Source organism: Pygocentrus nattereri, chromosome 2, assembly GCF_015220715.1.
Source record: "Pygocentrus nattereri isolate fPygNat1 chromosome 2, fPygNat1.pri, whole genome shotgun sequence".
NCBI lineage: Eukaryota > Metazoa > Chordata > Actinopteri > Characiformes > Serrasalmidae > Pygocentrus > Pygocentrus nattereri.
This window is the reverse complement of record NC_051212.1, coordinates 17,268,892-17,281,081: the sequence shown is the minus strand read 5'-3', so window position 1 is coordinate 17,281,081 and position 12,190 is coordinate 17,268,892. Positions and strand designations below refer to the sequence as shown.

Below are 12,190 nucleotides of genomic sequence, written 5' to 3'. Positions count from 1 at the left end.
TGAGAGAGAGAGAGAGACAGAGACAGAGAGGATATATATATATATATATCTATTTATATATATATTTGTGTGTCTCTGACCCGCTTAACTTCTCATTTCCTTGCACAGAGTTTTGCTACTTCTCTTTTCTGAGAAAAACTCACATGTTCTTCCAAAGGCAACCAGACTGGTCACAATCAATAATGAAATTCATAAAACTAATGAAATGAAGTTGTGTGTGTGTGTGTGTGTGTGTGTGTGTGTGTGTGTGTGTGTCCAATCCCATGTATATAGCTTTATTGCTGTTATGTCCTGGAACACTTAAAGGACTCAAAATTATGTGACCTCTCTCGTTCTCAACCTGCTAAGTTCCAACTAACAGCTGGGACACGTGGAAAAAAAATCTTTCCGTTTTATGAAAGGACCGTTTTATGTTTGTGTAATGATATATATTAGGGACTTTAACGCGTTAATTTAGATTAATTAATTACAAAGACTTTAACGCGTTAAAACTTTTATCGGAATTAATCACTTTTTTTAAGTTTGGAGCCGGAACCTTTGTATTCGCGTGTACTAGCACGCAAACAACAACGATGGACGACGAAGCCGCTTCTCTTGGGCCACTGAGGGACAATTTAGCTTTAAAAAACCTCCTGATGGGACTTTAGAAAAGACTGCTGTTGTATGCAAGTTGTGCAAAAAGGAGTTTGCTCATCACCGAAGCTCCTCAAGCCTAAAATACCATCTCAACGCTAAACTTGTTGCGGTGAGCGGAGCCGCCCCCGCAGCTGATTTCAGCGGTAAATAACCGCCCCAGCCGGCCGCACTGGACCAGGCGACCGGGTTCAGGGCCAAAATAAGTAAGTCTACGTCTGAAAAACTAAACAACTCCCGGCTAAATGGATCGCAACAGACTGTAGACCGGTTTCGCGGGTCGAGGATGGGGGGCTACAGTCTGTGTTAGGTCGCGACATCGGATCCTGCTCACGAACTCCCGTGTAGGAAAACCATGGCGAGTAAGATCAGGGCAGCTTTATGGTGAAAAGCAGTCAAAACACGACGTATTGAATGCAGTTGATTGTGTTGCATTGACCGAGGACCTTTGGACTTCCGCCAGCAGGTCTAACTACCTTGGCGTGACCGCGGTCTCAGTGTGCGCTGTTAACAAAGTTTGGCCATCAGCATCTTTCACTGTAGAGAAAGTCAACAGACATCATGCACTAAACTCCGCAGAGCATTTTTTCTGTAGCTGAGTTCTGGAAAACTGAGCAAAAGGTTAAAACAGTGGGCACCGATTGTGCCGCAAGACAGCGGGTCATTTCAGACACAGTCCAGCCAAAGCAATGAAACTGTATACAGAGCAAAGGGCACTTGACCAGGAAAATGACCCCCTAATCCAGGATGTTTCCACAAGGTGGAAGCAATAAACATGTTTGTTGTTAAGAATATACGAGTATTCATTCAAAATATTAGTAGCAAAATAATGTTTGTAATTAATTGTATTGTTATTGAAATGTACAAAACATGTCTTATTTGTAAAATCAAACCTGAAACACTGGAATGATTTTCAAAGTTGTACGACCCACTAATTGCATAGTTTGGACATGATATTAACCAGACCTGACCGGCACTTGGACACTATCTACGTCTAAACCGCGTAAAGGTTTCCTTGCTACTCAATCAGAACCTTTCTTATTACAAGACAAGATAGCGCCTGCAGATGACTGGATCACAAAGGCTGATGCTAGCAGTCAAGCCTCTCAGTCTGAACCCAGAGACCATCAGGAAGCTTTTCTCTGCCTTTGTCTCTAAAGGTGGCATTGTTGACACACTGAAACACTCTAGAACCCCTTTTTACCGTCTTTGAACTCGCATTTTAGACTTTCTAACAGTGCCTTGTACTTTTATAACATCAAACTTTTCACTAAACCAATGAGCTGATCAGCTTGCCAATCAATCAACACTCTGTAAGATGATTCTCTCATGCAGGAGGACACCGGTCGAGGTAAGTAACATGGACTTTATTCGCTAATAAACAGCTTTAGAAAACAGAACTGTTGCTCTCTTGTACAGGTCGTGTGCTGCAGAGAAGTCTTCTCTGGCCTGGCCTGGTGCAGGGCATGGATACGTAAGGTAAGTATTGCTCACCGAGAACAATATTATAGATCATTACGTTACACACTCAGGAGCAATAATGCTAGCCAAACCTGTTTTCTGTCATTAAAAATGGAATATACTCTTCTGCTTTCCAAAAGTAAAGAAATATCCTGCACCAATTACTAGAAACATTTTTCATTTTTCACTGTATAATGTTTCATTTCCATTTACTGAGGCCTTGCTTGCAGTGCACTCTGCTATTTTGTAGTAACATGTTTGATATAATGGGAGAAACAGTAGCCAGGATGCATTAAACAGGCTCTTCTAATCAAACACATCTAGCAATCTAACATACATTTAATGCTGTATCTTCATTGTCACAAAAATCTGCATATCCCTGTTGTTGGAAGAAAAGTTTGTATCTCCAAAATAATAACTTTAGAGGAAAAGGAAAAAAAAACTACTTTTACTTTTAATGTAAGTCAATAGAACGAGACTTTTTCCAAGTTGGTTTGGGCCGTTTCTTTTGGTTCATTCTTCATGAAATTTATACACAACGTAAACATCAACAGGTATTTTCAAATCATATCAAAAACTGAAAAAAAAAATCCAATGAAAATGGAGATGTCTGTCTATTTTTGGCTTGAGACGTGCATGTATTGATGTGAACCATTTTATTTAATATCACCATTAGTAAAGCGAATAAATAAAAATAATTGAATAGTTCACTCAAAAGGAAACATTAAGAAAGCAAGAACATTAATACAAAATACATAGAATATATTACCATATAGTACAATATCATTACATATACATTACATTAAATATGTTGATCAATGTAAAACACTGTTAAAAAGGTTTATAGAGATTTCAAAGAGTTACTTTGATTGTATTTCAGTGAGTTTTGGTGAACTACAGGGAGATGACACTGTAGTGAGCTACTCCAGCTCAGAGCTCAGAATTACTAAAGCTTTTTTACACTGATATTTCAGACTTACTGAACCTGATGAAGGTCAACTGGATAGCTTAAGACTGTGCTCAGCAAAAGCAGATGTTGACTGGTAATGATTGTGTCTATATTTACTATACATTAATCAAAACTTTCTCTTATTCTGAAGAAACTCCCCAGTAGTGGACAAAAACACATGTACACATATGATCAGCTTCTGGCTTGCGTTCTCTCACATCTTCAGCAATATTCTGCTTTTGTTCTCAATCCTCATGGAACTTTTAAAGAACATCATAGTTTAGGGTTTACTTTTCACACTTAGGTACTTTATGCATTATATCTAAGAATATATAATATTTTAGCATATATTTCTTCCAAATTGTAAATTATTCCTGCAAAGTCAGTGTAGGACATTTAAAAGGCAGAACAGCTTACATTTTAATCTAGTGCATCTACTGTAGAATGTCCTGTAGAAGTCCAGTGACATCACCTATAAAGACATGAAGAACAATGAAAAAACATTAATATATTTATTTATTTAGAATCAGGACTGAACTGAAAATAGCCACTTGTTCTTATTCTTCCCTCAAAACAACAACCTGCTTCTCTACTACAAACTAAAGCTTTAAAGACAGTCATGATGCTTAATTACACATCTGCTATGCTGAGGATGTTTGCTTAAGTCGTTTATATTCATTGAACATGTGCATTTTTAAATATTCAGTATTAAAAATTTAAGTTAATCATGTTCCCATTCACTTATGCCAAAATGTTCAGATTCAAATTCTGTGTCACTGTGATGTCAGTGCAGCCCGACATACACACAGGTCACACACTCCTCCTTCAGTGTCTACCACTAAAACCCACTAAAACCTACCAACTATCCATACTGATATCACGCCCTCTCTTATCCTTTCATTCATAGCACAATCTTCCCAAACATCCATCAACATCAAAAAACCAAGTGCATTATTGCAGTTCATGTATCACTTGTTTATTGTCTGCTGTTGCTTTATTTTTCTCTGTATCTCCGCATTTAAAATACATCTGTGAATCTTCAACATAAACACATCATTCTGGCACGGAAAACGTCCAGCTGACCCAACACGCATTAATGCAGTTTATACCAACAACGCTCATTTACTCTTACTAAGTAAAGTAAATCTTTGATTTTTGGAAAGAAAAAATAAAACATTAACAACTTTTTCTCATTGAAGTGCATTACAGAATCTCAGAAACTGTAAACTGATCTGTCAGCAGAACTGATGATGTCAGAATGGCTCATTCTCCCTCTCTTGTAATCCATTGTGATGTCATCAGCCTATAATCTCATTGGCTCCACAGGTCTACCGAGAAAAAAAGAAAACAGCACTGGACACTCGTCCTCTAAACTGCATCAATTCTGTGCAAGTTTGTACTTATGTTTGTACAGAAAAATCTTCAAGTCCTCAGTTAATTAAGTTACTTTCAAACTATCATTTAATAGTTGATTTCAACACCATCCTTTAAGTCACATCTTAGCTAGTAGCAAAAGCTAAAGCATACACAGTGACGAAGTTTCAGTGAACAGGAGCTGTAGATATTAGCCTGAAGAATGGAGCTGTAAGCCATCACACCACATCGCATTTAATGCATTTAGCCACAATGTCTTAATCAAAAAGGTCTTGATGTTACTTAAGGGCAGGTACAAATATTTAATTACTAGTTCAAAAACTAGTTTGTAGTTCATTTTATACCCAAAATACTGTAGATATAAAAAAGATTGCCAAAACATCTCAAAATAAACTAATTCCATCAGAATATCAACAGCAATGTTCTTACAACAGGAATACTTTGTCGGCGTACTGAAAACACTAACAAGTGTAGGCATTAAGGCAGATATCCTATTTTATGTAAATCTTTGTGTTACTGCCCAGCATGGGACTGGGTCATCTGCTAGGCCAGCTGCAGCCAGCAGATTGAAGCAGAGAGCTGCAGTAATAAACTGAGCTCTAGAAATACCAAATCTTGCTAAAGGCTGAGACAGAGTGAATAGAGAAGGAAAACATTTTAGAAATTATGTTCATTGAATTAATTTTGTTTATGGTTAGAATGCTGTTTGTCAGAAATGTAAATATAGCCTTTCTCATTCTGATCTATTGATACCGTTGATCTTAGCTTTGTCTGGGTTCTGCTTCAGCTCTACGTACAATGTTGTCATTCCAGAAAGATCTACAGCCAACTCCAAGTCAATAAACACTGATTGTGGTCTTAATACTGAGTGAATACAAAAATAGACAATGAATGTATAAAACCTGTCAATGAGGAATTGCTCACATTCAAACCTGGTTGGTTTCACACCAGGTTTTTTCTTTGCTTTCTTCTTCATTTTCAGTTCATTTTCAGTTCTCAGCATAGGTCACTTCCATGGACCCAGTATCAGCATCTGCAGTAACAAAGAACACAACAAAGCAACTGCAGTTATAGCCAACTCACTGAACTCTAACTTTCAGTTTTATCCCACAATGCCCACTTCCTTCCTACACAGAAATGTTGCTGTGATATCAGAGACATCAGAATTTTCTGCAGCTCAGAAATGTGAGGTGCAGAGCAAGTCATTGTCCTTATTGCAGAGCATTTCTGTATGTTTTTCAGTTGAGCTGTTGTTTATTTATGAGCATATTACTCAGTTAATGTTGTTCAAAAAGTATGGTGTTAAATTTCATTGTATATTTGTTGTATTGCTGGGATTTAGAGCTGTTGGTAAGGTAGCATAGTTGAAGGTGAGCAATGAGCCTGTTTTGATGTACTGATTGGGATAATTCATAGTTAGCTTAGCTGAGTCACCATCTTAGAACTGTGGAGTGATATTGCGAAAGATTATGTCTTTAGTTGTGAGTCCTTTGTAAACAATCTTTAAAACATAAGGAAAATCATAAGCAGTATCAGTAAGATGATGAACAACACAGCAAAACTCATTCCTACAACCCCGCCAACCAGATTAGGAGCAGATTCAGCAGCTGATTGTGTAGATGCTTTAAAACATTAAAAACATTATTATTTAATTATTATTTCAGTTATACAAAAAACAAGCAAATTAAATTGTGGTTTTCTCACCTCTGACTGAGACCCAGCTCTGTGGAGACTCTCCTTTCTCTGGGTGTTTACAGTGGTAGAGACCTTCATCTGACTTTGAGACAGTACGGATGTTCATCTCTCCTGTAGTCTGAGTCTGGAGGAGTGATCCATTCTTATAGAACTCAGCTGTGAGGTTTGAGGGCTTTGGGTCACGATATAAACAGCGCAGAGTCAGAGGATCTCCCTCAGTCACAGGATGAACAGGACTGTCCAGAATCACATCATCATCTTGAAAAAATGACACGTTATACAGTAAACAATTACAGCACCAATATTCATATCAGTAAAAGTGGCTTGACAGGAAATATAGCATATATAAATACGCTAATTCTGTGGAAAAGTAAAGCCTCATAGAATCTTCAAAGGCTGTTATTGCTGATGGCTGGAAAGCATTGTTTCCTCCTGCTCTGAAATGCTGCTTTCGATATGTATTTGCAGACCACAACGATCGTATATAGCTTAATAACTTTGGATTTGTAATGCAACGCTGTATAACAAGGTTTTATGAGATTTATGAGATGTTATCATATCATTCATATTCCTGTCTCCACTTCCAATTACTCATGCCCCATGTTACATTAATTTATAAATTTCTGATTTCATTGATGGAGTGTGTTTGTGTTTAGATCAGGCTTGCTGGGCTCAAAAATGACATAGTTGAAGTCTGGCTAATTTAACAGACTCTTGTCTTAGCATGCTAAAGCTCTACTAACTCTAATTTATAAAACCACACCAGATTCAACAAATTAGCAAATTATTAAAGCCTTTGTGAACTGACCTAAGAGTGTCAGTTCTCTGCAGAGGTGTGTCCTGCAAGGAACACAGTATGCAAGCCTTGATCTCACACAGTAAACACTTCATGTAGACTCACTGGTCACTGAGATGTTGACAGGATTGCTGCTCTCTCCAGATTCAGACTCACACCAGTACACTCCAGTGTGGGATGTGCTGAGGGAGCTGATGCTGCATGTAGATCCTGTAACTGATCCCCAGCCTGATGAACAATCTGACACCTTCTCTCTGTGTGTGTATCGTCTCACTCTCCATCCAGTACTGTCCTCCATCAAAGACTCTAACTGAGCTGATGGTGTAGGATGATTTTTTGAAGTGTTCCTGAGCCCATGTGGTAATATCTGTTACGGAATGTTATCGGTTTTTAATGCAGTGCCACCTGAGGGATCGAAGGTCACGGGCATTCAATGTTGGTTTTCTGCCTTGCCGCTTACTTGCAGAGATTTCTCCAGATTCTCTGAATCTTTTGATGATATTATGGACTGTAGATGATGAAATCCCTAAATTCCTTGCCTTTGCACGTTGAGAAACGTTGTTCTTAAACTGTTGGACTATTTGCTCACGCAGTTGTTCACAAAGTGGTAAACCTCGCCCCGTCCTTGCTTGTGAACGACTGAGCCTTTCAGGGATGCTCCCTTTATACCCAATCATGACACTCACCTGTTTCCAATTAACCTGTTCACCTGTGGAATGTTCCAAACAGGAGTTTTTTGAGCATTCCTCAACTATCCCAGTCTTTTGTTGCCCCTGTCCCAACTTCTTTGGAACGTGTTGCAGGCATCAAATTCAAAATGAGTGAATATTTGCAAAAAACAATAAAGTTTATCCGTTTGAACATTAAATATCTTGTCTTTGTAGTGTATTCAATTGAATATAGGTTGAAAAGGATTTGCAAATCATCGTATTCTGATTTTATTTGTTTTACACAACGTCCCAACTTCCTTGTAGTTGTAGTTTCGGTTAGTTTATGTTTATGAACAGAGACCTACAGATCAACACACTAAAGGAAAACTTATTTGTGATCCTGAGTTTAAAGCCAGTTTTTATTAAACTTGTAACTAATTTACAAAGTAATCTTAAACTGAAACTTTGCTTGTTTGTAAAAGTGATTTCAGAGCCACTCGGTTCTCCCTGATGGAAACTGTTTATCTTCAGTGTTTTGTGCTTATGATCATTTTAATAGACGTCAGCGTCACTAATTAATGACGTTCTATTAAAAGACTGGTTTACCAAGAGAGACGCTGGAGGATTCTCACCTAAAATGAATTCAGGAAACCAGTCTTGTTGCAAAAATGACAATGGGACATTAGAGCCACAATTAATCTTTTAGTACTTTGACTTTCGATACTTAAATACATTTAAAGCCAAATACTTTTGTACTTTTCCTCAAGTTGAGGTCTAGAGTAAGGACTTCTACTTTTACTGGAGTAATATTTTACCTTGGGTGTCTCTACTTTAACTCAAGTACATGATTTGTGTACTTCGTCCACCTCTGTCAATGTCACAGCACTACTGATCTCTGAGAATCACTCCTCTTGTCTCCTCTACAAATGTATTTACCACTGTCAGACTGTACTACACTGAATGAACACTCTCTTTTCACAAGAGGACTAAATTGGTGATCTATAACTTTATTCTTTACATATCGTATATAATATTTTCCACATAATCTCAGTTTCTTTGTCTGTCTGTTTGTATGACAGCGTTTTCTGACAGAAAAAATAGTCTTACTGAGCCAACATCATAATATTGTTATAAATCACTAATAAGCATTTTGCTGTAGCAAGTAGAGATCAATTATCTAAAATATTATAGAAATGAATATATTTTACAGTCCATGTTAAAAGGGTACAAGACCAGACCCCAGAGACCAGACAGTAGTATAGTACAGTGTTAATTCTGTACTAGCAGTAAGTGCAGTCAGATGTACTCTGGCCTGGAATATAACGTGAGTAACTTTCTTTACACTGAATATCTGTGGTCCGATGTGCTGCACAGAACTGAACACTAACAACCAGTAAGTGAACATCTGTCACTGCACAGAACTCACATTCTTCACAACGTTCTTTGAACGGAACTTTTTAAGCTCCGATCCAAATGAAACAAGCTTACAACATAAACAGTTGCACAACATGTATAATTTAGCTTGAGCGTATTGAACAAGTGAGATCAAGACTGAAAAAGGGAAGAGAAACAGAAACATGATCATTCCTTTCTTCAAGGAAATGCACAAAATTAGCACATTTCAGACTATAAAGGATGTATACACGTCCTTTATACACTGCTCAAAAAAATAAAGGGAACACTCAAATAACACATCCTAGATCTGAATGAATGAAATATTCTCATTGAATACTTTGTTCTGTACAAAGTTGAATGTGCTGACAACAAAATCACGCAAAAATCATCAATGGAAGACAGGCTGATCCAACTTTGATGTAATGTCCTTAAAACAAGTCAAAATGAGGCTCAGTATTGTGTGTGGCCTCCACGTGCCTGTATGACCTCCCTACAATGCCTGGGCATGCTCCTGATGAGGTGGCGGATGGTCTCCTGAGGGACCTCCTCCCAGACCTGGACTAAAGAATCCGCCAACTCCTGGACAGTCTGTGGTGCAACGTGGCGTTGGTGGATGGAGCGAGACATGTTAAACTGAAATCAGTTTCTGATTCTCCAGCTTTTTTCCCCCTTCCACCTTAAATTGTGAAGCAGTTACATTCTGGCGCCTCAGGCACCATTTAAGCTGGAACAGGAAACATCGAACAAGAAGCAACTTCAGCCTCATAAAAAGCAGAACACTGAGAGACAATTTACAAGAAACTGTTCTACTTTTGTGACTACAGCTGAGCTAAAGTTTAATGCAGAGGGAAGTATGTCTGCATTTTTGCTTGTATTATATTTTAGCCTGCACTAGGACAGCAGACACGTACAGTCAAGATGGTAAAATGGTCTCAAAATGTGACGGTTTGATTTTTGTTGAAAAGGCCAGTCTTATACTGTATGGCAACTGTCATGTCTCTCAACATTTTGAAGGATATAAAGTATGTGTGATAATGAATTTCAGTTTATATCTCTGGTACTGAGTGATTCTACACTCTTTTTTGTCTTTCATTTGGAACTTTTACAGCATGATTGACCTTTTTACAGCATGATGACTTCCAAGAGGCATTTTTCTTTGGGTACACCAGTATATAATAATTAATGATGTGCTGATTTAGTGCATCAGTGTGTTTGTAGATTTTTATGTGACCTCTACTTTGGTTCTGCAGTTACTGCTGATTGTTGTGTGCTGTTGAGTGTACTGGCACTCAGTGGTACTACAGGTTAAAGACTATTTGCTGGGTCAGTAAAGCTCAGCTGTCAGGAGCTCAGCAATCACTTTAGTTCCACTGCAGAATTTAGATCCAGATCCTGACTTGATTCTGAACATGTTTCTGTGCTGATTTGATTTACTGCTCGTATATGAAAGATGTTAATCTACCCTGAATGATCATTCACTCTGATTGCTTCTCAGTGATTCTGATTCAGAGGATTTTATATGAGGTTTAAACTGAGATGAACACAAATGATCTGTGGAGAGCATCATAATAGTTCCTCAGAGAGTGAAGCAGCAGCCAAAGTGCAGAAAATAAACTGTAAACAGCCTGGATATCAAGGTGATCATAAAAAGAAAACAAATTATTTGTATTGAGATTTTAGAAAATTAATTGAAGTAGTTTTTTTCACATTTCTTTTAAAATCTGGGGTCAGTTTTGAAACACAAAATTTCATTTAGTGCTGAACATCCCAACATGACCAAAGAATCTCATCTTCCTTTTGAATTTTTTTTATTTATTGTGATATCCATTAATACAATAATGAGTAAGAATAACATGTGAAATAAAAATCGGAGGACATTTATGTAACTTCTGTAAAACATCTACAATTTTCACATTTACATTTATGGCATTTGGCTGATGCTCTTATCCAGAGCGACTTACAATTTGATTGTTTTACACAGGTAGGCGAAGGTGGTGTTAGGAATCTTGCCCAAGGACTCTTATTGGTATAGTGTAGGGTGCTTACCTAGACGGGGAATTGAACCCCAGTCTACAGCGTAGAAGGCAAAGGTGTTACCCCCTACACTATCCCAACCATTTACAGTAACATTGCAAATATTTATTTATTGATTTATTAAGCATGCCAAATACAAAGACATATTTCAAAAATATAACAATAGCAACAACAAAAACAACAATAATAATTCACACACATATTCTCTCTTGACCAAATCTATACAAATAAACCTCATTTGAAAGCACCTTAAACAAGTCAATGATGTGACTCTACATTGAGTTTGTCTTTTTGATTCTCACTCTTCTGTGACTGCATAGTGACTTGGATCTTCATCAGTCTGAGCTGAAAGAATAACAAACAAAAGACATTAAAAATGGTACACTGTCCTCTGCTGTTGTGAAGACATTACTGCAGTTTAAAATGTTTATGAAATGTTGCAATGTTTTGTTATGTTATTAGATTTATTATAGTAGAATCACTCCTACCTTCAATTCGTACTTATATTTTCAGTTAAATACATATGTTGAATCACCAAATCCAGAAACATCACCTACAGTGAGATGAGGAACAATACGTTTTATTCATTTATTTTCAATTAGGAGTCACTGAACACAGCCTGTGAGGTATTTACAATTTGACTTTTAACCAAAGTTCAGTACGTTAGCTTGAAAAAGTCTAATCCTCTCTTTGATCTCCTCTTATTGTTGTTGTCAGAAAATAACAAAGAAAAAGAGAATCTTGTACCTCCAATTTTGTCCTCATTTTTCAATTTTGACATTTTGAAAATGCCTATTGTAAAATAATCATTTTGGAGATGAGGTTTTGTTCTTTCTCCAAAACAATAAACTGCTACTCTACTACATTTGTGTTGTCGATATTGTGACCCCTGGTTCCTATCACCACTACTGTAAAGACATCTGAGTCAGTTACAGAATTACTGCGTTTATGTCTCATTGATTGAATTATATGGAGATTTTGTAAAAATGATGGAATTCAATGCTTAACTACACATCTTCTTTCCACTGTGGGGATGGTTGCTTAAGTCTTTTTGATTCATTGCACTCATACAATCATGTCTTTAAATTTATAGACAGTGACATAATTTTCATAATTTTGGCTCTGTGAACCATCACAATGGATTGGAAATGAAACTATGAATGTGTGCTTGAAGTTAAGACTTACAGATTTAATTCAAGAGAT

At 37.2% G+C, this 12,190-nt stretch overlaps 1 protein-coding gene across 1 annotated transcript in view; it reads right to left on the bottom strand.

Moving 5' to 3' along the window:
- Positions 1-12,190, bottom strand: part of LOC108440285 (Fc receptor-like protein 5) — a 43,111-nt gene that overhangs the window by 17,137 nt on the left and 13,784 nt on the right. The window contains exons 20-21 of the mRNA XM_037543680.1: positions 6,122-6,370; positions 5,171-5,281 (exon numbers count right to left, since the gene is read on the bottom strand). Coding sequence (XP_037399577.1) covers positions 5,171-5,281; positions 6,122-6,370 — 360 coding nt within the window. The remainder of the gene's footprint in view (positions 1-5,170; positions 5,282-6,121; positions 6,371-12,190) is intronic.